Here is a 27,814-nt window from a genome sequence, read left to right as displayed (position 1 = left end):
TCTGATCCTGCCCACCAAGTCTCATGTCTTTCCTGAGTGTGTCTGAAATTTGTTCATGATCAGATTATAAAGGTACACTTGGGGCAATTGCACATGATCGCAAGGATCCACAGGCTTAAAGCTTTCTGTTTGTTTGTTGTTTTTTAAAAGAAGTATCTAGTCCTCCTAGAAAGAAAGTTAAGCAGCAAATTGTGCAGGTACCCCTGTTTAGGGAAGTTTTTAATGTTTAACAGACTATTGTATTTTAATACTTTGTTGGAAGCCACCCAGAGTGGCTGGGAAAACCCAGGAAGATGGGTGGGGTATAAATTATTATTATTATTATTATTATTATTATTATTATTATTATTATCTGTGAGATGACCCACCTTGGCTGCTCCCGTCCCTTAGAGATGTTAACCAGTTAGTGAAGTCAGATCTACGATGGTTTAGCGACTTGTTTGGACATCAAACAACAGGAATCTCTTAGGTCCTAAGGAACTGCTGCTTCAGCTATTTGTGGCTTAGATTAATACTAACAGATCCAACTTTTCATACTATTCCCTCAGAAATGTGGGTGTGCACACCTTGTCTCCTCTGTATCTTGGGGTGGGTGTCACATGGAATTAACTAGCAGGGGGTGGTGCACACAGTAGTCACTCAAGAATCTGAATGCATCCATCCACCAGTCAGGTCAGGTTACTTAAGAGGAGACACAGCAGGACCAGTGTGGTTTGAAGTCTGGGGAAAAGGGCTGGACAGATTTGGCTCTTGGCTAGAAGTTCCCCACCCTTAAAGTAAAACAAAACTGCTGGACCCAAGTCAGACATTTGATCCTTTACATGTTACTGCCTTTCTAAAATTTTCAGCCAAGTGTTTTTTAAAAAGCAAAGTTGTTCAGAGAATTTAAGCCCTGTGCTTCATACCAACGTGCACGTGGTTGTTTTTAATAATAAAAATAAATAAATATTATTAATTTATTTATTACCTTCTATACAATCGTCACAGCAGTTGAAAACACAAAAACATGTTTAAAACATAACGAAAACCCTTCAGAACAGGCACTAATGGCAATTTATGCAGTTGGGAAAGCCGGTTAGAAGAAAAATATCTTTCTGTTTCCAGAAAGTGAAGAAGGTAGGCTTCTGTTGTATTTTGACAGGAATGATATTTCACAGAATAGGGGCAGCCACACTGAAAGCCCTGCTCTGAGTTACTGTGGAGTAGGCATCTGAGATGTTTGGAACTTGCAGGAGAAAATGTGGAAAGTGCCAAGTTTTGTCCATGAGACTAACTGGGGCGGGAAGTTATACTTCCAGGTGATGTTGGACTCCATCAGCCCCAGCCAACATGGCCAATGGACAAAGATAATGGGATCTGTAGTCCAGTAACCCCTGGAGGGTCAGAGGTCCTGGAACCAAAGGTACGTATACACAGGTTCTGATCCAACTGAAGTTAATCAGGATGATTGGCAGCATAATGTACACAAGTCCCATTGAGTTCCATGAAGCTCACTCCCAAGCAAGTGGGAATTGCATTACAGTCCAGGCCCCTCTGAGAGCATGTAGACTAGGGCTTTAGCTTTCAAACTGCTCTAGTGAATCCAACAGCGAGCAGTCACAGAATTGCTCATTATAATAATTTCAAATTTATATATTATACAGCAAAACTCTTCACAACTATTATATCACATGTGATATTTTCAAACAATTTTTCAGCATTTTATAGGATCCATGAATCTAACTCTCCTCCCCCTCAGCAGCTGTCCCTCATTCGTTTTGGTGAAACTGCTGGATATTGATCTGGTTTTGGATTTATTTAATGATTTACTGCCTTTAAAAAAACAACAACATTTCTTTTCACTCAGCATGATTGAGACAGCAAACAACTAAAACAAGCTGAAATGAAAAAGCAAAACAAAAAAACAGCATACCACCTAAAAGACAAAGAGAGAGGTCATTAATCTCAGAGGTCAAAAGCCTGTCAGAAGAGGAAAGTCCTGAAATAGTGGTAAAAAGCCATCAATGTAGGGATGGACAAGCCTCTCTATGGAAGGAATTCCTATATTTCAGTATGGTAGCATTGACATATTTCAAAAAGTGAAAATCCGAACAGAAATGTTGTTGAGCTTGCCATATGTCCAGACTTTCCCGGACATTTAAGCAATTTCTACCCAGACACTGTTTCTGAGGGCCAACTGCCGGCTATGTCCAGGAAATTCCGGGTGTATGGCAACCCTGCGGTACGGCTATCAAATAGGCATCCTCCTACATCCCAGCCTTTCTCTTAGGGCAGAACAACCACATACATTTACTGTAAAGTGCATGGTTCCCCCCCCCCCCCCACACACAAAGAATCCCAGGAACTGTCATTCCCTCTCACAAAACTACATTTAAGAAACTACAGTTCCCAGGTTTATTTGGGGCAAGCCATGTGCTTTAAATGTATACAGGGTGTGCTTTAGATGTATATGGTGCGGCCAATCTGCCCCAAATTTCTCATCCCTCCACTCTTCAGTTCTCCATATAGTGGTACCTCGGGTTACATACTCTTCAGGTTACAGACACTTCAGGTTACAGACTCCACTAACCCAGAAATAGTACCTTGGGTTAATAACTTTGCTTCAGGATAAGAACAGAAATCGTGCTTGGGCGGCATGGCAGCAGTGGGAGGCCCCATTAGCTAAAGTGGTGCTTCAGGTTAAGAACAGTTTCAGGTTAAGAACGGACTTCCAGAATGAATTAAGTTCTTAACCTGAGGTACCACTGTATTTCTAAACCAGTTTGTGGTTTTCTTTAAAAAGAAAAATAAAGTCCTTGTGAAAATTTAACAGTGATTTAGCACAAAATTATGGATAGTTATGGATGCCTGTGTTTTGAATTGCATATTGTCTCAGAAAGTGTGCGCTAGGCAGGTTTGCCTATAGACGTGAACTGCACTGAATGCCTCCCACATTGCTAGCAGTGACCCTCCAGGTGATGTGGGCATAGGCGCCGACTCCATGGGGCTTGAGGGGGCTCGAGCCCCCTCAAATTTTTTTTTGGGGGGGCTCAGCCCCCCCAATAATCTCGGGCGCCCTTCCAGCAGAGCGCCGGGGGCAATTTCCTTCCTCCTGGCAGTTTCAGCCCCCGCAAGAACAGGGGAATCCCGACTGGCCACACCTCCCAGCCAGCCAATCAGCTGGCTGGGGGGCGTGGCTTGCCCTATTTAGGGCCGGAGCCACTTTATTTGCATATTCATGAGCTTATTTATTATTCATGAGCTTTCCCGGGCCCCCCCAATATTTTTTATAAGTCCGCGTCCCTGGATGTGGGGCTCTCAGCTCCCATCAGCCCCAGCCAATGCAGGCAAGGGTCAGTAAGGATGGGAGCTGCCATCCCACAGCATCTGGTTCCCCGCCCCAAACTTAACACCTGCTGCATTTGTAGGTGGTGTTTGCTGAAACCTGGTATTCAGCACAAATATTTAAGGCAAAGGAGTCTTGTCCTTGTATTTCACCTGACTGCCCTTCGTGTGCAGAGACAGCCTCTTCTCTTCATTCACGGAAATGAAGAAGGCACAGTGGGCCCCCCACAAAGCAGCATCTACATGCGTCACACTTCACACTGTATCTTCCAAACAGGCCTGCAGGGTTGTTGCACCACTGTCTGAGATGATGATCTCAATTTAGCATTGCATACACCGCAATTGTGAGTATGAGGCTACACGGCTGCTGCCCTCCCCAATGCAGTCCACGGGAATTGGTCGCCGGCTTAGATGGGGGCTTTAGTTCTGTGCGACAGGAATGATCGACATTTTCAGGAGGAATTTCCACTTCGCTCACGCCCTCTGACAAGTTCTCATCACGCACCTAGAAGTATTCAAACACAATGACAAATCAGAAAGCGAGACCTTTGCATCAACTATAAACATATGAAGCTGCCTTATTCTGTTGACCCATCTGATATGCGGACGACATCCGGAGTAGGGCTGTTGAATTTAATGGGCACGGCTCATTTAAGCCCATCAATTTCAGTGGGTCTACTTTTAGTACAACTTAGTTGGAGACAATTCAGGTCAGGACTGGGGAACATGTGGCACTCCAGATGTTGCTGGACTGTGGCCAGGGATGATGAGACCAGTAGTTTCGCCACATCTAGCAGGCCAAAGGTTCCCCAGTCCTGATTTAGGCTGTGCATAAACTGTCTAATGATGTTTCATTGGGTTGGCAGTGGTTTACCAGGGTCTTGGGAAGTCTGGTGATGCCAGTAGCTGGGACCTTCTGTGAACAAAGCACCCTTATATAGCAGCCTGGCGATGCTAGCTGAGGCTGATCGAAGTTGCTATTCAAGACTTGTAAAGGTAAAGGACCCCTGGACGGTTAAGTCCAGTCAAAGGTGACTATGGGGTACGGCACTCATCTTGCTTCAGGCTGAGGGAGCGGCATTTGCCCACAGACAGTCATGTGGCCAGCATGATTAAACCACTTCTGGTGCAACGGAACACCGTGACAGAAGCCAGAGCACACAGAAGCACTGTTTACCTTCCTGCCACAGCAGTACCTATTTATCTACTTGCACTGGTGTGCTTTTGAACTGCTAGGTTGACAGGAGCTGGGACAGAGCAACTATTGGAGGGCACCTGATTGGGGAAGGCTGCTACATACAAATAGTGAACTCATGCTCTAAATTCTGGTCCTTATCTGAGAAAACAAACACTACCACACCCAGGAGAAAAGCATCATCAGACCTGGGGAGACTCCAAGGTTTACAGAATTACAATTTCAAAACAAAAAACCCTCTAATATGTAGAGACACAAACAAACAAAGCTGAACATGCTTAGTGGATCCAGGCTGCTGTCTAATCATTGTGGGATGGGGGAGAAAGAAAATGGAGTGGGGTGGAGAGTTTAAACTCTGCTACTCTCCTGCTGGAGAGTGAATTTAGCCCCAAGTTGTGAATCCAGGCACCCAGCTGATACTTTTTTATTATTTACCCCACATATGTGGGTCACAGGGATTATATTTTCCTCCCACACTAAGTGATGCCCATTTTTAGGCTGGTCTGCTTTCCCCCCCAGGGACACCTGACTTATTGGAGGCTGAGTACTGACCTAAAACAGTCTTAAATTTGATCCAGCAATGAAATGTTTCTGTTTTTATTCTCACATTTCAAATTTGCTGGGAAACCTCAACCCTTAGATCAGGGAACATCTAGAAGGCCCAGGTTCCTTATCTCAGACCTAGAGGATCTCTTTCCCTCCCTTGGGGAAATGTAATGCCAGTTAAAAGGGAAAAACAAATATTAGCAGTACTTTTTCCACCTCCCGGAAAACACGAAGAAAGTTCTCTCTCAAAACACCCTTCAGTTCTTCTTCACTCCAGCCTCTCCTCAACAGCTCCTCGATCAAGGCTGGATATTTAGAGACATCTTCTAGTCCTTCAGGGAATCTGTTAGCAAAGAAAGCTCACACTGAGGTATGAAACAAACAAAATGTATATTGGATGGCATTTTTCCCCCTAGAGAGGGAACTTAATAAGTTCCCGAGTGCAGTTAACTGTGCAGCTAACTCCTGAGGGGATATACGTCCTTTTTGTGCTAAATCAGATTCAGGAGTCCAACTGAGGAAGCCTTGCTGACATCCAATCATTTCCTCCACTTGCACTGTGTGATGTAATTCCTTTCACAGAATGAGAAGGCCATGAAAACTGTGGGATATCTAAATTGTTTTCAGGGATTTAATCCCAGTCAACTTTGGAATGCCCCTCCTGAGCGGGATGCAACCATTTTTATAGGTTTTTATGTTCTACATAAACTCCATACACTCTGGAAGTTGAAGCACATGTTACATGCAATACATGTATTCCATAATGTACAGAGGTTGGACAAGAATTTAGGAAACTAGAAAGCTACCTTCTATAGAGTCAGACCGTGGTCAATCTAGCTTGGTCTACCTACACTGACTGGCAGCAGCTCTCTGGGCAGAGAACATTGCCTGCAATACCTGGAGATGCTGAGGATTGAAACTGCGACATTCTGCATGGAAAGAAGATGCTCTACCAGTGAGCTACAGCTCTTGAATCTTTGGTGACAGGACAATATCCTATAACATTCCTGAGGATAGCAGGTTAGAGGATATCAGGTCAAATGGTAGGGCTGGCCCTGAACACTTAGTCGGTGGTCTGATTCAACCTGTCTTGCATTGCCTCATCCACAAGGTTGCCAACTATTTTACACATGTGGGAACATGCAGATTTTTGACTGACTGTCACAGGCACCATCACCTCTGTGCGCTTCTCCTGCTCCTAGATCATTCACCCATAGAGTGACAGAAAGAAGGTGTACATGCTCACACACAAACACCCTGCTTTCCCAATAGATCTGGGTAAAAGTTGGATCCAGTAGAAGTAAGCTGAGAGCATAGAGCTGAAACAGGAAGTGAGGAAGAGTGCCATTCTTCCAACTTCCTCCATCAGCTTAATGTACTTTTCAAGGGATGAAAAGGTAACTAACCTCACCAACTGAAGACTGGGGGTGGCTGCAGTGCACTTGGAGGAACATCTCAAGGGTACCATTCTTATGCTGTAAACCACCCTGTGATCTTTGGATGAAGGGTGGTTTATAAATGTAATCAATAATGATGGTGACCCCTGGTCCTCACCACTGGCTACCAACAGTGGAGGTGGCGAAACACAAGACCCGATGATGTCAAGAGGACATGGGGTGATTCTACACTGTGGGGGAATTCCAAGGATGCCATTTAAAACAGCATCCCACTGTAGTGCTGAATATATAACTGTCTTGCACGACAATGAAAAAAGGTTACTAACCGAACTAATCCATCATAGTCACCGCCAATTCCTATTGAATGTGAACCTGCAATTTCCTTTATGTGGTCAAAGTGATCTAGATCATTTAAAGGAGACAACAATGGCAATAGTTGTCAGAGCAGAAGTACATGTCAGGGGGGAAACGCACAGCCATTTATGACATCTGATAGAAACACAACATGTCCAATTGTGGACAAATACAGTTGCAAGTTGGGCCACTGAAGTATGTGCAATCCACCCTGAGGTTCAAACGACACATTACATGATTCTCCATGGGTTTTTTTTCACCCTTTGCATTTTAAAGACCAAGATCAGCTTGGTAAGTCTTAAAAGTGAGGCCTTTCTGTCTGGCCCTTAAAGCTTTTTCCAGGCCACACCCATCACTGGTCCTGCTTTACCAGAGAATGATGAGAAAACTGAGTGGGGCAGGTGTGGGACTGTGTGGGATTCTCTGCTGTCAAGGGACATCTTACAGACAGCTAACCAAAAGGTAACATAAAATAGATCTACTTGATGTTTTGCAATTTGAATGTTTACCTCAAAACTACACACTAGAACATTTTGTTCTTAGTTGCAGAAATGCCATAACTGATTAAATGAACAAAAACATTTGTACAGATTTTAGGTTATTTTCTTAGTAACATTATTCATTAGGATATTTTTTCACAGAGGCTTGACCTCTGGGGAACAGAGAGGTCAGAACAGGCTGAAGGAAGGCAGTTGCTATAGTAATGCAAGCTCAGAGCTGGAAATAAAAAATTTCAAGGCAGCTGACCTGATATTTATCTATTTCCCTGGTCACTGACCTTGGGATAATAAGACCTGGGTTCAATATTACCTCCAATTACATATACAAAGGGCAAACCATTTGAACCGTGCTGAAAAAGAAAACGCCATGTACTTGGAGTAGTAGTTATGTGAGTGCTAGAAGGATTACAAGTGGGAGCTGCAACAAAAGGTTGCAGCATGGAGTGCTGTCCAGCTATGCTCTCTTCCAGGAACCTCCAGTCCACCCCACTCTCTACTACTCTCCAACAGATACTCAACATACTCAGTGAAAGAGGGCTTTCATTAAAACCACAAAAAGTTTAGCTTCCCCTAACCAGTCACCACACTTTTTTTAGTGGTGGTGGTATTTCATTGCAATTGTAGCTGTAGCTGTGGAGGAAAAGGTTCAACTTCCCTTTCATCTGTTCTGCAGCCCTGATGAAAACCACCCTCGTGCACCTAAAAAGGTACCCTTTTATAGCTCCTAATCACACCATTAAGTAAGGTCTAGTTTGTTCCGTAGGATGGGTATCTACCTTGAATAAGCACACCTGCAGTCTTTGTGTGTGGCAGAATGACACAGGTTGCATTCACATGGCAATTTATTCCATTTTCACAACTTTCCCCTGAAGTTCAGTATTCTGTTTGAGCTTTCACAGAATGTAAAAGCTATTTCTGGAACTACAGTGGACTGTGGTGCAAGCTTAGTGCTCATTTCTGTGTTGTTTGCTTCCAGAAATATTCCATTTGCAAATAACATGGAAATGAGGGTAAACTTGTGCTATATTCCACTCTAGTTCTGGAAAGTAGTGTGATATTACTAATAGAGTGATATATAGAAAGCTGCCTCTGCTAACCTGCAACAGTTGAAATGCTCACTGTTTGGCTACCACAGGCCAAGAATTTGGTTGGGAATGTCACCATCACAATCCCATGATTCCTTTTCTAAAACAAAGGAAGAGAAAATGAAGCAAGTCAGATACAAGTAGACTGGTACCATCAATAATGATATGGATGTTGGCAGCTAGAACATCAGTGACAATATAATAGTATCTAAAAACAAAGGCTGAGGTGGGGAGGAAAAAACTCTCAGAAAATAATATAAAGTCAAACCCAGATTTGATGTGGGAAGACACCAGGGCTAGATCTACATTGATCTTCTAAACATTTTTAAATATAACATTCTATAACATTTAATGGCAGTTTCCCTTTGCTCTGCAGCACCCCCTGGTGTCACATTTTAATAACACATTTTTAATGTTATAAACCACGAGTGTAGATACGCCCCAAGTTATCTACAGAATATACAAGTTAAACAACTGAAGGTGTTCCTGTATTAGACTGATTAGGTCTGGGCTACCTCAGGGACCACAAGATCCCTTATATCCTAGCTTGGTCACTGAGATCATATGCAGAAGCCTTATTGGTCATTCCCTGAGTTGGCGAGGCTCATTGGACAACAAGAAATAGAAGTTTTCATGTCATTGGCCAGGACAGGAGGGGCTGATCCCACGAAAACCTATTCTTTAATGCTGAAGCACAACAAATGGCAATTTGGGTTTTCAATGGATTTCCATTTGCTCTGATTCAGCTTTAAAGAGTGGGTTTTTGTGGGGGAAATGCCAAAGCAAAAGAGAAAGAAAGAGTGAGTGCTCAGACGCGGAGCTTTAAATCCCAGACCATGAAGGAAAGCACAGAGGACTGATGAGTTTGGATAAGGGCTAAGTCTCACTCACCAGATCCAGCAGGATATTATCTGGAACATTTCTTGAATGGTTGCAGATTGAGAAAGCGGATGAATGGCTGAAAATGACCGGCGCTTTGGAGATACTAAGAGCTGCCCTTGCTGTTGCGTCAGACGTGTGAGATAAGTCCACCATCATCCCCAGTCGATTCATCTCCTTCACCACTTCCTAGCACAATATAGGCAGATGGTGCTGTGGGTTATGCTACTCTAACATGATCTAAGAACATAAGCAGAGCCTGGCTGCTGCGTCAGGACAAAGGCCCACCAAACCTAGCATCCTGTTCCCACAGTGGCCAATCCGATACCTCTGGGAAGCCCACAAGCAGAATCTGAGTACAACAACACTCTCCCCCCTCAATGCTGAGCGCAGTGTGGTTCCCCTTGGGGCGTACAATTTACAAAGGCATTGTGATATTGGCAGCTTTATTTTGATCCCGTTACTAGTGACCCTAATATGGAATTTGCCTTTTCTGCAGAGTATGTACATTTCAAAGACATTCAGGTGCATATCAGCCAGCAATTCGCTAATTTTCACTTCACTGATGCTTACTTTGCCAAAAGTGCTCAGGCCCTCAGTGTCGGGATAAAATTCATGTTCTTGCTTTGCTGAGGTTTCTGCCCTGCAGGGGAACAAAGATGGTGAGGGATGTTTAAGAAGAAACTTAAGCCTGTCAAGGAAATATTTCAAACTCTGAAGTGGAACAGAGTTACAAACACACAGAGAGACAGATGTAATTGCATCTAGAACACTGAATTTTTCGGGGATGTTGTCAAAAATTGGTTGCCATGGGGTGAGTGGCATGAAACAGAATGGTTGCTGTGGAGTCGTGACATAACACAAAATAGCTGCCACATCCAAGACAGCAGAAAAGATTCAGGTGGGGAAGGAACAGGCACACTCCCCATGAGCTACTTAAAGGGGAGGGGAGGCACTTCTATCAGCTCCTACACATTCATTTACAGAGAGAAGCTCTTTGCACCTCTCCTCCAGTCAGAACAGATGGGATGCTGGGTGCCCAATCCGGGCATCCCATGACACGTGAGCATGTTTAAGGGGTCATGTTCTGTGTAAGGGGAGGGTGAGCCAGTGCAAACAAGAACTGAGCAGGAAGAGCAAAAGGTATTGTGGAGTTTTGAGGGGATATTTACTTAGGCCTTTCACGGGTGCCACAGAAGGGATGCTGGGCATCCCAAAATGGCACATTGGCAACCCCTGAAATAGATTAATTTATTACTTATTTAAACCAGTGTTTATTTAAAGAACGCAGGAAAACATAAACAATGCTCCTTTTTATTTCCACAACAGCCCTATGAAGTAGGCTAAACTGAGAAATGGCCAAGCAGGGAATTGAATTCCTCTCTCTTCACTCTAAATCCAACCATCCTTCAACTCAAGGCCTGCCCTCCCATGAGGCATGGTGAGGCAGTCACCTCAGGTGGCAGGCTGGGGACAACTGGGAGGGGTGGCAGATTCGTTCCCTGAGGAGCACACCACTCACTGTCTCCTGTTCTTGTCACCCGCAGCCGCCACTGCCTGCTCCTCTCTGGCCTCCTTCAGCATGCTGGGACTCCGCTGGGTCACCTCAAGTGGCTGCAGGTGCCATTTTCAGTTTTGGATCAAGGAGCAAAACTTCCTGAGCCACCCCTGCTTCAACTTCACTGCTTATTCCTTCCACCTAGCACTGACTGGCTGTGACTCTCCAGGGTTTCATACAGAAGCCTTTTCCAGCCCAACCTGGAGATGCCAGGGATCAAACTTGTGACCTTCTGTATGTAAAGTGGATGTTGAACAAGTGAGCTACACTTCGTTTAGCAGACTGACCTACTGGCATATGTATTCTCTCAGTACAGGAATAAATACATTGTAATGTTGTAAGCAATGTTGGCAAATCCCAGAGAAACAGCCCCTCTCCGAAGGAACACTTGTTTGTAGTTTACCAGGGAGTGTTGCAGTTATGGGTCAGCGTCATGTACCGAACGCCCAGCTCGTAGAACATCCTCAGGGTCGCGAGGCTGCTGTCGATGGAGTGCCCCCCTTCGATGCCAATCAAGCATGCTATCTTTTTGCTGTCAGTGCTGGCAATGCCTGGATTTTGATCAGAAAGACAGATCCGAATTTTTAAAGGGACATCAATGCATAGCAACATAGTTGTGCAACTACGAGTAGATTTACAGCATGTAGGAATGAGGAATTTTGTTTTCGCTCGGTTTCTTGTTTCTCCAGTCTTAAGTTCAGTTCCTCACATTTCCACATTAGTTTTGGGGTTGTTGTTCTTTTAAGTTCTCATTAAGATTCATTAGCATTTTTGTTTGAATTTCTCCTACCATATACCATTTAATATGACATTTCCTCTAATATACACATTTTTGCAAAGCAATTTTCCCCAATATAGTACATTTTTGCATGTTATTTTCACTAATATATATACATTTATATGCACAGTTTACTATATGCATTTTGGCACACATTACATGGCTGGAAAACTGAATTGCAAAATTCAGATTGTTATGAAAAATGTGAATTATGTAAGTTCACCTTTCAATGTTAACAGAATTGAATTTCTCTCCCATCCCTAACAGCTTTTCATGTTTTTACTGTTAGCAATGCCTGCATTAGGAAGGCAAAATAATATCTACCCCCCTGCCAGCCCAAAACACCATGAAACATGCCTGCCCTCCTCATATTTAGTGCTCCAACCCTGCCTCTGGCATTCCCTGCTTTCATGTGAGGATGGAGTATCTGAAGGGGCTGTGGATAAGCTAATATGCTAATGTGAAAACTGTGTCACTGATTTCTGGATCTAGCATATGATTTTTGGCTGATGTACATGGGTTTTTTTTCCTGCCTGAGTAGGGCCAGCCCAATATATTTTTCTACCTGAGGCATAAGAGCAGATAGAGCCCCCCCACCAAGTCAATGTGCCTAGTACCCCAGCCCAGCCATGTTATTTGGCATTTGAGGAAGAAAATCCCACAAGCAGCTTTCTTCCTCCCCCCAGCAGTAAAAATACAACAATAGATTCAATAGCTGGCTATTTGCTCCCCTTTCAGGTTATCAAAAATTAGCTACCTAAGGAGACCATCTCACTCTAGCGAATGCAGGACAAGTTACCTTGAGAAGACGTCACCAGCTCAAATTCTTCATAGTCTTTGCACATCCGCTTGACAACATCGATCTGTTCCAACGTCAAGCGGACAGCATCTTTGTTCTGTGCACTGCAGAGAACATACACGGACCAAAACTGGAAGAAGGTTGACAAAATGCAGCTTTAAAACAGAATTTCAGGTGTATATATACTTGTTTGGCACAACTATAGGTACACACAATGGACGCTCGGTTGATATGCCGTTGACCCAATTGCCTTCAAAGGAGCTGATAGGTGCTGAGAAGGGATCCCTTTGAAGTCTTTTGGTAGGTGTGGTATGAATTCAAACTGTAACTGCAATTGGACATTTTCCCTCCATAACCCAGCCCCACAGAAAACACCTGTATCATAGATAGCATGCTCACAGGCCTTATTTATCATGTTTTAATATTCTGTTGGGAGTCACCCAGAGTGGCTGGGAAATCCCAGCCAGATGGGTGGGGTATAAATAAATAAATAAATAAATAAATAAATAAATAAATAAATAAATAATAGTTACCAGGATCCTATACCCTTCCTTGCTACAACTTTTCCTCTTTCACCTCTTACATCAAGGGACCACACAACAATTCACTTCCCACCCTCTTTTATACCAGCGATTGTGTAGAATCAGCTGATGAGTTCAATCCTGCATTTTGCAGGGTTTGGGTACACACCGAACACCTACCTGAGCACCAACATGGCCCATTTGGAGCTTCCGGATGTTTGTGTCTGTTTTGTTGAGTGTTCTCAAGTCAGTCTTGCTCAGCTTGTTCTGGTAGAACCATCTCAGCTTCAGGGGCAGATCGTTGTGTCTGCACGATAAGAAGACAGGACATTTTAGTCTATTACTGCTTTCTAAAAGGTACGTCTCTATCTGCTATCGCTGTGGGAGCCAATGAAAGAGGATGGACTGTAAGGCACTCTTTGAATTACTTAGTTCACACACGTGTATTTCAATCACAGAACTTGTGGCATGCCTCCCTCCCTCTCTTGACCCCAGTGACCTGGACTTTTGGCCCGCAGACGTTTGGCCCCATCATGGCAGCAGTTTGACACAGTACACTTGATATTGAAATGTTGCAGGTCAATGAGACTCATATTCCCACTTTTGGGGGCCGGGGGCGGGGATTGTATAAAGGAAACATGGCTGCCCCCATGTTTAAACAGCCATATTAATAGCCTCATGCACTATATACTCCGGGAGGCTGGGTTTTCTTTCTTTCTTTTTAAGGTAAAAGGAAGAGACAAGGCAATGTGGAACAGCCCCTGTACTACCTTGTGAAGGGACCCATAGGACTGCAAGTTATAAGGAGGACTCATGATCTGATTTGGCTCATGTACGGACTGGAATCAAATCAGGTGTGTCTGCTTTGAAATTCGAGTTGGGCAGATTCCTTCCTCATTGCTGCCTGGCAGAGGCAGTTTGCAACACAACCAGGAATGTAATTCCAGAGGCAGGCAGGAATGACTGAATATTTGCAAGCTCTGTTTGTTCATATTCAAGAAAAGTATTATATTGAATCAGAAGAATACTGTATTCACAGGGGTGGAGATCCTCAGGATCAGGGGCCGAATCCAGCCTTCCAGGCCTCTTGGGACTCTCCCCAGGTCAAAACCCACCCCTAAGTCACACTCTTTCATCTCAGGCTGTCTTTCGGCCATGCCAGAAGAGGGTTTTGAATTCTGATAGTGGTTTTTGCTTTCATGGATGGAGAGAGAGAGAGAGAGAGAGAGAGAGAGAGAGAGAGAGAGAGAAAGGAAGGAAGGAAGGAAGGAAGGAAGGAAGGAAGGAAGGAAGGAAGGAAGGAAGGAAGGAAGGAACTAGCTTTCTGTACAAAAGTAAACTTTACATTCGTTGCTCTGTCCACTTTTGTCTCTGGCCTCACCAGTAACTGGCATACAACCCACAGAAAGCTAAAAAAAGTTTCCACAATCCTTGCTATATCAGAACATAGCCCAGCCCAGACCACAGTGATGCTTTCATAGTTATGAAAACAAGGAATTCCACCTACCCATCGATTAACGGGACTTGCTTCATTAGGTCATGAGCCTTCTTTCTTAAGTCTGCCTCAGCTCTGGATCCCAAAATGTCAGCAAGCAGCAGGAGCAGGAGCAGCCACAGAAGCATCTTCCACAGATCCCTCTTTGGACCCGCAAGCATGTTTACCAAATGGCAACGTTCACGTGGCGCCTTGAATAAAGAGCAGCACCAAGCCGTCAAGTTTGTGGAGGTTCTTCAGGCAATGGCTTCCAAACACAGATGATGCTCTGTGTTTTGTTGGCTGGCCACTGAAGGAGGGGCGGAGAGAGGAAGAGTTTTAATTACAGATGAGAACCTTGCAACCTCACTTTCAGAAAGCAACGTCTTTAAGCTGGCTCTTCAGCAGAAAATGATTAATAGCGTTTTAACCCAGAAGAGATGTCTTTAGCCTCACATTCCATGGACGTGACAGGGGTTGACTCCCACATGGATAAAACACACACTCAACGTCCTCCTTGAGGGCATTTAAGGACAGCCTTGATCCTTTCCCTGCCAAGACAGAATGAGTTCCAGGCCATGACTGGTTTTTGACATCACGCAAGTGATATATGTGGTACCAGAAGAAAAGGATCTCCATTCATTTGAACAAGTCCTCACATGTCTTTTGCACCCTTACCCACAGAGACGGTTCTCAAGTAAGGCAAAAGGTTTCAACAGGTTATATCAGTTGGGCTGAAAAGAATTTACTTTTACAAATGCCTCGTGACATACATTCTGCACTTGCAGGTAATCAATCTTTTCATGTGGCAGCAGCATCTACACCACGGACCTTCCTGTTCATTGATATTAGTCAGTTTTTATTTATTATCTATTTTATAATATGACTCCAACACTGTCCAGTAAGGATCTGTCAGGGAACTGCCATCAGAGCATCAGGTGGTGGAGGGACTCAGGCAGGATGAAAGAGACTCAACTGCTGAAGCAGGGACCAGCAGGGGGAGGAGTGGGTCTCTGAGGGAATGCGAGCAGGAGGGAGGGCTCAGGGAGGCTTCCAGCGAGAACAGTGGGGAGGTATCGGAGTCTCCCATAGGGAGACCCATACCTCGCAGGAAACTGTCACGCCGTGAGTCCAGGAGACGCGTTTCCGTTAAGGAACTTCTTTGCTGGAAACGCTTCCGCAGGCAGCCACTGTCGGACTCTACTAGTGACTAGAGCAGACATGTCTGAGGAGCTCCGTCACACACGGAGGTTTGTGGGGGCGCACAAACTCTGAGGGAGCACGTTTCCACGCACAAGCAGCTAATCAAACCCTCACAGCAGTCCGACAGTCTTTGTACGCTGCCTGTGCAAGAGAAGGCATCATGAGCGAACCAACCGGAACCGGAGGAGCAGGGGCTGGAGCTGGTCCAAGCTTGGAAGATAGATACCGAGCGTTGGAGGTTCAACTGGCCCTGCAGACGGCGAGGCTGGAGGAGAGAAGGGCTCAGGATGCAGACAAGAAGGGGAGAGCCACTCAATTCCCCAGAAAGGTACCAGGATTGGTGCAGAAATTTGGGGGGGACCCCAAGGACTACCATGCTTTTAGGACAGAGATGCAATATGCCCTTAATGTGCAGTTCGATGAGTTCCCTGATGAGGAATCGCGAGTTGCTTTTGTAATTGGGCATCTTGAGAAAGGGGCTAGAGACTGGGTTCGACCCCTAATGGCAACGCACAATGACATACTAAAGGACACAATGAAGTTCTTTCGTGCAATGGATATCATGTTTTCCAGCGATATTGAGGAAGGGGTGGTGCGCAGACAGCTAATGGCTTGTAAGCAGGGGAGTCGATCTGTCCGTGAATATTGGACTGAGTTTACCATGCTGATTCACAGACTGAGTTGGGATTTATCGGCGGCACCCGTTCAAATGCTATTTGAAGAAGGTCTTTCTTCGGGGGTGAAAGACGAGCTGGCACGGAGCCCCAGGGCGGAGTCTATGGATCAGCTGACCAAATCTGCGCTGACCATAGGAGCGCGGCAGGAGGCAAGAGCCTTGGAGAGGCGGGAAGGGAGAGGGGAACGTTGGAAGGAGTTCCGCATTCCAGACATTCCTGAGCCAGCTTTCCCGCCGGCAGAGCCGATGGAAATCGGAACAGCGCGCGCGCGCGCATTTTCAAAAACCAGCGAGGGAGCTAAGAAGGAGGGAAAGGGCCCCCGGAAATGCTATCTCTGCCAACAGCCAGGCCACTTTGCCAGAGTCTGCCCCCAGAGGAAGGAATGGCAAGGGATGGTGGGAGCTGTTGAGGGGGGAGAAGAAGGGGGAGCGGAGCAGGTAAAAGCCAACGCCTGGTTGCCACAATTGGGGCACTGCAGCCAGGCCAAAGAGCAGTGAAAGTGCCCGTGCCAGAAGCTCCTCGACCTGCTCTAGTGATTGAAGTGTCGCTAGAGCTGCAGAATGGGCACCCCCTAAAAATAAAGGCGCTATTGGACTCAGGCAGCTCCTGCAATTTTATGAGCAAGGAGTTTGCTGCTGAACACCAGATACAGACCATCCCTTTAAGCAACCCCCTGCAGGTGACCACGATTGATGGCAGGGAGTTGTTGGGAGGAGGAGTCCGCTTGCAGACTGTCCCAATGATAATGAGGGTGGCAAGGCACACAGAACTGATAGCGTTTAATGTGGCCACCCTGGGAGGCGCTCCCATTATTTTGGGAATGAGCTGGCTAGCTCTACATGATCCGCTGGTTGGCTGGCATCAAAGAGTGGTGTCCTTTGGTTCAGCACATTGCCTAGAACACTGCAAAGGGGAGAAGGGTTCAGTAGGGGCCCAAGCCACCCTAGCAGGGACTGAAGTAATGGGGAAGGTGAAGGTACCACCACAGTATGCAGATCTCAGCGACGTGTTCAGTGAGAAGGAAGCTGACCAACTACCACCTCATAGACCCTTTGATTGTCAGATCAATTTACTCCCTGGAGCACAGCTTCCCGTGGGCAAGTTGTATGCCATGTCAGACAGGGAAATGCAGGAGTTGCGAGGGTTCATTGACAAGAACCTGAAGAGAGGCTTCATCAGAGAGTCCAAAGCAGCAGGGGGGAGCCCAGTGTTCTTTGTGGACAAAAAAAATGCGGACAAGCCGAGACTTGTATGTGATTTTAGGCGGCTGAATGCAGTGACTGAACCGGTGGCGTTCCCTATGCCCAGAATTGATGATATTTTGACCATGGTGAGGAAGGGAAAGATTTTCACAAAGCTGGATCTAAGGGGGGCGTACAACCTGATACGCATAAGGAAAGGGGATGAATGGAAAACCACCATGTTTACCCCTTTGGGGGCGTTTGAATACCTCGTTATGCCATTTGGATTACAAGCAGGCTCCGCGTGTTTTCAATCTTTTATGAACCACGTGCTGGGCCCTTTGCTCTACAAGAATTGCGTTGCCTTTCTAGATGATGTGTTGGTGTATTCTGAGAATGAGGAGCAACATGTGAGAGACGTCAGAGAAGTGTTGAGCAGACTGCAAGCCAACAGGCTGTGGGTCAAACTGGAGAAGTGTCGGTTCCATACCAAGGAGGTGGAATTCCTGGGGTACCGCCTGTCAGACAAGGGATTGGCCATGGATCCCGGCAAGGTACAGGCAGTGCTGGAATGGAAAACACCCAAAACCAAGAAGGATGTGCAGAGGTTCCTAGGGTTTGGAAACTTTTATCGTAAGTTCATCCGCAACTTCGCCCATCTGACGGCGCCCATCACTGACTGTCTCAGCAGTAAGAAGAAGTTTGTATGGACGGCGGAGGCGGAGCGAGCGTTTGAGGAACTGAAAAGGGCCTTCGCCTCTGAAGAACAACTTCTGCATGTGGATTTACGAAAGAAGCTAAGGGTTGAAACAGACGCATCTGACAGAGCCATAGGGGCGGTGCTTCTTCTGCAGCCGGGGAAGGAGGAGTCGGAGTGGCGTCCGTGTGCCTTCTTCTCGCGGAAGCTGAACAAATCCGAGAGGAACTACACGGTGTACGACCGAGAACTGCTTGCTATTCATGAGGCGTTCCGGAGATGGAGGCATCTGCTAGTTGGTGCACAACATAAAGTGCAAGTGTGCACGGACCATAAAAATCTAGAGTACTGGAGAACGGCGCGAGTGCTCAACCAAAGGCAGTTGAGATGGGCCCAAGAGTTCTCCAAATTTAACTTTGAGATTTGTTATGTGCCAGGCCCAGAGAATGTTAGGGCGGACGCTCTCTCACGCAAACCTGAATATTTGGAGGGGGAGGGAGCACCCGAAGAAACCCATATCATTCCAGAGGACCGCTGGGTGTGTGGGGCGACTTTGGTGGGGCAAAGGGAATTGGTAGAGGGTACGGTGCAGGATGCATACGCCCAGGGGAAACTCAGGGATCTCAGAGGGGAGGAAGACAAACCCGGTGGTTTTGAGGAGAGAAATGGGGCATTGTATTATAAGGGAGCGTTATATATACCTGAAGGGGAATTGAGGGAGAAAGTACTCAAGCAGCTGCACGATAGCCCCACAGCAGGGCACTTTGGGCAACACAAAACCATGTGGCTGGTTACCAGGGAATTTTGGTGGCCCAAGGTCAGGGAAGATGTGCGGGAGTATGTGAGAGGGTGTGAACAATGCCAAAGAGCCAAGGGGGAGAGGCAGGCGCCGGCTGGTTTATTAGAACCACTGCCCACACCTGAGAGACCGTGGGAAGCAGTGGCAATAGATTTCATGACTGATCTGCCAAGGTCTAGAGGGAAAACAGCCATCATGGTTGTAGTAGACCTGTTAACTAAAATGGCCCACTTCATAGCCTGCTCACATGCGGTTACAGCAGAAGAAACCGCCAAATTGTTTGTAGAGAATGTGTTTAGGTTGCATGGCGCCCCCTTGAGGGTGGTTTCAGACCGAGGGAAACAATTTACTTCCAGGTTCTGGAGGAAGCTCATGAGCTTACTGCATGTAGAGGTTAATTTCTCGACGGCCCGTCATCCTGAAACCAACGGGCAGGCGGAAAGAGCAAATGGGGTTCTCCAACAATATTTGAGGTGTTATGTTAATGACAGAGAGAATGATTGGGTGGAGAAGCTGGCGTTGGCAGAATTTGCCTACAACAATGCAGAGAACGTGTCCACGGGGATGAGCCCCTTTTTGGCTAATCACGGGTGCCATCCCAGAGCCTTCCCAGGGGGGGAGGGGGAGAACTGGAGCGTTCCAGCTGCAGAACAGTTCGTGGAAGAAATGGAAGCGATCCATCGCCAGCTCCAACTCAACTTAAACAGGGCTAAGGAGGAATATAAGAGGCAAGCAGACAAAAACAGAAGGGAAGGTGAAAGCATCAGGGTGGGGGACCAGGTGTGGCTGTCAACCCAAGGGTTGCCATTCAAAGGAGGTTGTAAGAAATTAAGACCCAAAAGGCTGGGTCCGTTTGAAGTCATACAGCAGGTCAATCCAGTGGCTTTCAGGCTCCGGTTACCGAACCACATGAAGCTGCACCCAGTTTTTCACAGGTCGTTGCTGTCACCGTATAGAGGAGACAGTGAGGGGAGGGTCACTAGGGGACCAGCAATGGAGGAGAAGGAACACAGCTACCATGTAGCGGAGATCCTCGATTCCAGGTGGAAGGGAGATCAAGTAGAGTATTTGGTAATGTGGGAAGGGGAACCGGAGTCGGAAAACACCTGGGTTAGGGCAGAGGATGTCAATGACGAGGTTTTAATAGAGACTTTTCATCAGAGGTTCCCACGTAAACCTCAGCCTGTAGCGAGGTTCCGAAGGGAATACTTTGCCACCACCGACGAGGAAGAGGAGTTGGAGGGGTTCCCAGATTCTGAAGAGGAGGAGGATTCAGCTGGCCAGGACGACGATCGATGGAGAGAATTGTTCGAGACGTCAGAAGATGAGGAAGATTCGTTTCGGGGTTTTAGCCCTTCACCTCCCAGGGGGGAGGAATTGGGAGGGGGTGAGGGGGGCCCTGGAGGGGAAGTGGATGTCAGGGAACTGCCATCAGAGCATCAGGTGGTGGAGGGACTCAGGCAGGATGAAAGAGACTCAACTGCTGAAGCAGGGACCAGCAGGGGGAGGAGTGGGTCTCTGAGGGAATGCGAGCAGGAGGGAGGGCTCAGGGAGGCTTCCAGCGAGAACAGTGGGGAGGTATCGGAGTCTCCCATAGGGAGACCCATACCTCGCAGGAAACTGTCACGCCGTGAGTCCAGGAGACGCGTTTCCGTTAAGGAACTTCTTTGCTGGAAACGCTTCCGCAGGCAGCCACTGTCGGACTCTACTAGTGACTAGAGCAGACATGTCTGAGGAGCTCCGTCACACACGGAGGTTTGTGGGGGCGCACAAACTCTGAGGGAGCACGTTTCCACGCACAAGCAGCTAATCAAACCCTCACAGGATCCTATTGCCCTGACTGAAGATTTGGACCTGGAGTTCATGGGAGCTCCCTCCCCTTAGATCAGACAAGTCAAAACTGTTTTAAAGATTGATGAAGCTGTAACTATAACAGCATAAACAATTAGTAAGAAAGAACAGAGAGCGAACAACACATGCAAGGATTTCTCATATGTCTAGGTTTCCCAGGGCCTTCTTGCTTTTCTCTTGCTCCTACTTCGTTGCTCCCATTCCAAATCTTACTCCTCTCTCAGCCTCATGGAATGCAAATAGTACCTTCAGAGAGGTGATTTAAAAAACAAATGCAGCAGGGATAGAAAGAGTTAAGCTGTTCCTGTCCACCCCTCAGTGTCACAAGATTGCTCAAACTTTTCTGGAATTGCTGTTTGCATAGCAAAAAAACAAGAGGGGCACTTGAGGATGTTGAAGCATTCTGACTAGCACTTTTTGATGTCATATATGGATGCAAATGAAGGCATCCTTTGATTCCTGTACTTCTCTGAATTTTGCAATACAGTTCCCAGTCTATTATTCATTTGTCAGTCTGATAACCACCTTTTGCTTGTAATGCCCCAGGGAGATTGACACAGATCAATCCCATAACTTCAAAATTGAAATTATTCATTGCTGTCATAGGGCTTATCCACATTTCTGTGGTCTTAAGAGGCTATACTAAAGAGATTCAAATATACTGAGAGATCCAAGTCTGGAGATAGCTGCACCACCACCACAATTCACTAAAATACACCCAAATTACTGCTGAATGCAGCATTGGCATTATAAACACATATGAAACACCAATGCATATATACACATTCTTTGGAGAAAGGGAAGGTGGATGAGTCATGCCAGAGACCTGTGGCCTTGAGCTGTTTCAAAAGGCTATCACAGCTTGCATCCTAACACTGAACAGAAATAAGATGTGGGGGAAGGGCAACTCAAAACACAGACCAAGCAGTTTGTGCCATTTCACACATATCCCCAAATTACACATTCCTCACCCTCTGACACTGCTGCAATGGCCCTGCAGTTTTGGGAGCCCAATCTGTCATCATACCGGTCCTGCAATATAGCACCATCTGTCAGTGACCAAGTGAACTGCTGTGTGATGACAGACCTACAGCTGTATTATATTGCAGGGATGTTTACTGACACCTTTCACGGGCAGCATAGGAGGTACCGGTGGGTACACTGGTACCCAAAGTCACTGCAGTGGTGACTCTGGCCTTATGAGCTTTTGTGGTCTCAAGACTACCTCTTACACCGTAAGAAATCTATTACTGTAGTTAAGATGTGACAAGGCATGTTGTTTTTGCTGCTGCAAGAGACAAATGTGACTACCCCTGTGAGAAGTTTAAAAGGGCATCCTTAAAAGGCAAAACTGGGACAGCAATTTATCAGGGACCAATAACCCAAATAGGGATTTCCCCTGGAAAATAGGGTCACTGGAATGTATGATCATAACAGAGTTGCAGGCATTTCAGTTTCTCAGCCGCATGCTGTGAGAACAGCTGAGAATTTATAGCAACATGTTTCCAGGCTGACATGAAGTCCTTTCTCTCTCTCCTCCTACCTTACAATGCACCATCTCACTTCATAACTCTCCTCTTTTTCCAACTGCCTAGGCACCTCTGCTTTTCATTTCTGCCAGCATTCTGTCCCAAAACATTACACCTCTCTTCTCTCTCCCTACTATAAAACCACTAACTGAAGACTTCTGTACACTGCCAAAATAGGTTGTGTGGATGTAGCTATGTATGGGAAGGAGCCTTCATAACTGAGTGGCAGAGTACCTGCTATGCATGCAGGAGACCTCAGAACCCTCCCCTTTCCTCTGTGGTGAGAAGGACCAAGTGGCACTTGATATTCAACATCAAAACAGACACTACTGGGCTGGTGTAAGGTTTTGGTGTAAGGTAGCTTCTTCTGTGCTTATTGCTGCCTCAGCACAATAAGGTTTAGTGGGCATACTACTGATGTCACTTTATTTTAGCTATTTTGGATGATTTATATCCTACCTACTGCCCAAGGTAGGATTGCACTACATTAAAATGCAATGAAATGGACAATAGCAGGGCTGTGTATGCCCCCCTCCCCAATCTGGTGCCCACTTTGGTGTGTTGCATTGGGCCCAATTCAGGGCCTGAACAGAACCAGGGGCCATGCACAGCCCTAATTCACATTTTTTGAGCCAATACTTGAACTGAAACACAATTACCCTTCAAAATTCACACAACTCCTCATTTTGCTGTATAGTTCTCCAATCAAACATTGTGTACAAAAATGTGTATATTAGCAGGGAAATGCAGACACTGCAGACCCTCCAAGTGTCCCTATTTTCCAGGGACGTCCCTGATTTATAGAAGCTGTCCTGGTTTCTGTTTTGATCCCGGAATGTCCCACTTTTCCTTAGGATGTCCCTGTTTTCATTGGAGAAATGTTGGAGGGTATGGAGTTATCTGACCCCCCAAGCTGTCTAAAGGCAATCCTGTATAGGGAATGTTTTTTTTTAATGTTTTATTATGTTTTCATATATGTTGGAAGCTGCTCAGAGTGGCTGGGGCAACCCAGTAAGATGTATGGGGTATAAATAGTAAAACTATCATTATGGAATGGGACGTCCCTATTTTCATTCGAGAATTGTTGGAGGGTATCACATTGTACATCCTATCACATCAATGTATTCTGAAACATTTAGCTATGTGAATTTTGAAGGACAGTGAATTTCAAAGGAAAGTTGTGTTTCAGTTCACATATTGATGCAAGAAGTGCAAATTAGGTAATTTTTTCATTAATGCAATCACAATCAAGTATCTCCCCCATCTGTGTTTTGGAACTATAAAGGCCAACAAGCCTCCCAACCTCTCTATTTTTTCAGGGTTTGTTTTTTTCTCCTACCATCATTTACAGACTCTAGAGAGCTCCACGTAGAGATGATGATTTTTAGAGTAGGCAGGCAATCCATAAAAATGCCTGACCTATTTTACTGGTGCACATTCTAAAGGGCTTTCAAGTTTATATTTCCACCCACTGTGGGTAGGAAGTACTCACAATCTCTACTACAATTTTTCTTTCTGTCTTGTAAAAAAGAAAGGAGGAGGCAAATGACTGCCAACCCTCTGGGAATGGCAGCTTGGTCTTCTCCCTTAGAATTAAATAAGCTCCAGAGACAGTTTACAGCAGTTGCTCAGAAGTCTGTGGCAGACAAAATAGAACACTTACATTAAGTGTAGTCATTGCAGAAGCCTGATGACCCAAGTTGCAGCAGATCCATTGTCTGTAGTTTCAGAGCAATTTGGACAGGGCTGAATATGCTCACTCTCCGAGATTTCTCGGCAATTGTTCCCAACTGTGCTCTGCACTGGAACTTATGTCTCCGTGTCATTATCTATGAATGCCAGCTCTCCCTTCCCCAGCAGAAACCCATAACGCAGAGAAAAAACAACAATCCACCCAATTTTAGATTGCCTGACAGTCTTAACCCCGCCAAACTCCAACAATAAATGGCCAGGTAATTTTAGAACGCAGGACAAGTCTGCTAGATCAGGCAAGTGGCCTGTCTAGTTGAGCATCCTGCTGTCACAGTGGCTGACCAGATGCATGTGGGAAGCCTGAAAGCAGAACCTGAGCACAACAGCACTGTGCCCACCTGTGGTTCCCGGCAACTGGTATTCAGAGGCATAATGCCTTCATAGTGGAGGTACAGCATGGCCAGCCTAGCTAGCAGTCACTGAAAGCTTTGTCGTCCATGAATTAGAGCCAGTGTGGTGTAGTGGTTAAGAGCAATAGATTCGTAACCTGGGGAACCAGGTTCGCGTCTCCGCTCCTCCACATGCAGCTGCTGGGTGACCTTGGGCCAGTCACACTTCTCTGAAGTCTCTCAGCCCCACTCACCTGACAGAGTGTTTGTTGTGGGGGAGGAAGGGAAAGGAGAATGTTAGCCGCTTTGAGACTCCTTAAAGGGAGTAAAAGGTGGGATATCAAATCCAAACTCTATTCCTCTTCCATAGCATCCAAATGGGTAGCCATCACTGCCTCCTGTGGAAGTGAGTTCCATAGTTAAATTACGAGCTGTGTGAAGAAGTACTTCCTTTTATCTGTCCCAAATCTTCCAACATCCCCCTTCCTTGGATACCTCTGAGCTCTGGTGTTACGAGGGAAGGAGAAAAACTTTCTTCATGCTTTGCATAATTTTGTGAATTTATATCGTGTCACATCGGGGGGGGGGGGACGGACTGAATGCACAGCACTTCTGCCAGCAGCAGTGCATGATATGAGGACAGCTGGCAGGAGAAAGATTAACAAGGAGTTGCTCAACTTGCTTAATATCAGGTCTCTCACGCTTATTACATCCACACAGGGAGGGAAAGATAATAAAGCTTCTGGCAATGAAATAGGATGTTGGACTATCATGAAAACTTAAAAGAGAGCCAGTTGTGTTTACCTAGCTGGACTAGGGTTGCATCCGTGCCATACATTTAAAGCACTCTCGTTAACAGTTACAGCTTCCCCGAAGAATCTGGAGAACTGTAGTTTGTTAACAGTGCTGGCCTCACAGAGATACAGTTCACTGAACCCTTAACAAACTGCAGTTCCCAGGATTCTCTATGACTTTTCAAATTAATATTTTTATTAATTTTATGATAGATATGCAGTAATAAAGTGAGGAGAAAATGTGAATAGAAAGAAAAGTATTATGAAGGGAAGGGAAAGTGCAGATAATTACATTAATGTAAATAAGGAGGTTATTATCTGCCACGTTGTCTTTCCAGAAATGTATAAACATTGGTCAATACATTTGCTTTGGTAATTATTCTGTTGTTTTTTCTATTATATGGTTGCTTTATCTGCAAGGCTGTTTCCCAGGTTTTCTTTAGCAATTGTGTAGTTGTTGGAGTATTGTTTACATATCCAAGATTGGGCAATACAAAGTTTTGCTGTGATCAGCAGAGTTTATATTGGTTGAAGGTCAACATGCAAACTGGAACATTCCAAGAAGCATTTTTAAAGGATTTTCGGGTAAAAACATATCCTGTAATTCCCTGTGCTGTTTTCAACATTATTGTCCAAAATGTTTTTCCTTTGCTTCAGGTCCAGGAATTACGTATAAAATATGCTTTCATTCTTCTAGATCTGTATCAGTAGATCCCTGTGCTGTAAACTTTGTTCAGTCTCTAGATTCTCTTTGGTTACAGCACTGGTAATAGCTTAGTATCCTCCACCACAGCTGAAAACAGTAGGTTAGCTTAGGGCAGTGGTCCCCAAACTTTTTTCTCTGGGCCACACTTTCAGAATAAAAAAATTGCTTGAACCACACTGGTTTTTTTAAAATAAGAAATACAACTTCTAGCAGTGCTTGATTTATAACATAGGACACAACTCTTTATAATATGAACATGGGACACCCAGAAAGTATAAAATAATGCAGCTACATAGGAACACGAATAATTCCCAAAATATAATTAGAAACGAGTCTCTTACATGTGTACCTTCAGTATATATACCAATTGAATGAGAAGTGTGAGCTTGCTTTTGCTGAGTAATTTCATTTCTCTTAGGTCTAATTTGAGACAAACAAACTCGCGACTCCTCATCAACACAAATGAAATATTTAAATGTTTTCTTGATAGTGCTTGAATCTTCCTGCCTTGGGGGATATGGGACATGTTATGTGGCACACGCAACACTGTCCTCAAACACCTTGAAGCTGCTTCCCACCACCCACCATCCACTATCTGCCTAATGGCAGTGCCAGCCGTGAACACTCAAACTGAAGTCTCAAATGTGTGGGCTATGATGCTCCTCAGCATCACTGGGGCAATGGTGCAAGATGAGGTGCCATAGCAGAGAACTCCCTATGAAACTCCCTCAGGGGCAGGAGAACACAGGCAGCTGCTATATACCAAAGCAGACCATCTAGCCAGAGGCTGCTCAGAAAACAAACAGACAGACAGACAAAAAACCTAACCTGAAAAACCCAGTTGTCACATACACAACTCATCTCTAGAGTCCCTAGACAGAATCTCAACTTAGGAATAGGGGAGAAAGTCAATTCAGTGTGCATTTAAAGGCAAACCTACCCAACTCACACTTCTCAAAACACAGCGTGAACCAAAACACAGCCATACTCTGAAATCCACACTTCTCTGAATTTTGCATTGCAGCTTCCAAAGTAAATAATTCATGTACTAGTGTAAATTGTGTGTGAGAGAGTGCACACACACGTACAGTATATGTAAGTAACATTTTTACTATCTATTGTATTAGGGGAGTTGGTTTGCAAAAATGTGTCTCTTAGACAAAATTGCATAGAAACGTGCCTGTTAGGAGAAATCTGCCACTGTCACGCATGTAATAGTCCTATCCTTTGAAGCCAGATGGAGCAAACCAGGTTCTTGGTGCCCTTCTACCCATCAAGTGGAAACAAGCTGCACTACTGTGTAGCAAGTACAAACAATTACAATCATACAGCAAAACCCATCATTGGCAACCAAACCACCATAAAGTGAAATGGCAGCTTTGAAAAACAAAACATGCTATTTGGGTTTTATTGACCTTACTTTTCCCACTGTCTGGAAAGCATGAAGAAATTTTCTTTCAAAGTGCCCTTCTGTTCTTCCTAACTCCAGCCTCTTCTCAGGAAATCCTGCATCAAGACTGGATATTGAGAAACATCCTCCAGTCCTCTAGTCTGTTGCGGGGGGGAACACCTCATGATGAGTCACCACAAAACTCATTACTTCTTGTGTCCAGTAATTGTATACGTGGATCCTCCTTGCAGCAAAGCAAGGGCTGAATGCTTGGAAACTGCTCACTGAGGGGTTTATAATGAGTTTCTAGAAGTCAGAGTCACACTGACTTCCAGTAGTTTCCAACAGTTTGGTACATGGTTTTCTTTCTCCCCAGAGATAACAAAGCACAGAGAACTGAAGTGCACTGGCTGCCAGCAAAGTAGTTTCAGCAACTCTGGCATGGTAAAAGCTGCTTAGTGAAAATCGCACACATTGTAGTTCAGATGAAAATAGG

The 27,814-nt window shown here is 45.4% G+C and overlaps 1 protein-coding gene across 5 annotated transcripts; it reads right to left on the bottom strand.

Moving 5' to 3' along the window:
• Positions 1-3,291: 3,291 nt before the first annotated feature.
• LOC308591454 (dipeptidase 2-like) lies at positions 3,292-27,586 on the bottom strand. Of its 5 annotated transcripts, none has more exons than XM_081202216.1 (11): positions 27,344-27,586; positions 14,444-14,720; positions 13,117-13,243; positions 12,416-12,545; positions 11,242-11,389; positions 9,854-9,923; positions 9,293-9,469; positions 8,414-8,501; positions 6,789-6,864; positions 5,273-5,408; positions 3,292-3,829 (listed from the first exon to the last, which is right to left on the bottom strand). In XM_081202216.1, the coding sequence occupies exons 2-11, from the start codon at positions 14,590-14,592 to the stop codon at positions 3,641-3,643; spliced, it is 1,290 nt and encodes a 429-aa protein (XP_081058342.1). In that variant the 5' UTR covers positions 14,593-14,720; positions 27,344-27,586; the 3' UTR covers positions 3,292-3,640. The 5 variants fall into 5 exon arrangements, with proteins under 5 accessions (XP_081058342.1, XP_081058341.1, XP_081058343.1 ...); XM_081202215.1 differs by having other exon boundaries at positions 27,349-27,586; XM_081202217.1 differs by having other exon boundaries at positions 14,444-14,622; positions 27,349-27,586.
• Between the last annotated feature and the right edge of the window lie 228 nt (positions 27,587-27,814).

The sequence above is a fragment of the Podarcis bocagei genome (genome assembly GCF_964188305.1).
Source record: "Podarcis bocagei genome assembly, chromosome: 7".
Classification (NCBI taxonomy): domain Eukaryota; kingdom Metazoa; phylum Chordata; class Lepidosauria; order Squamata; family Lacertidae; genus Podarcis; species Podarcis bocagei.
Note: the sequence above shows the minus strand (reverse complement) of the source record. Positions and strands in the feature narration are given on the sequence as shown.

Excerpts from the sequence above, each read along its gene's own strand:
- LOC308591454 (XM_081202213.1), bottom strand. Across the intron at positions 12,546-13,116 it reads TGGGCCATGTTGGTGCTCAG|TTTTGGTCCGTGTATGTTCT; the intron begins GTAGGTGTTCGG and ends ACCTTCTTCCAG. Across the intron at positions 11,390-12,415 it reads GCTGGTGACGTCTTCTCAAG|GCATTGCCAGCACTGACAGC; the intron begins GTAACTTGTCCT and ends ATCAAAATCCAG.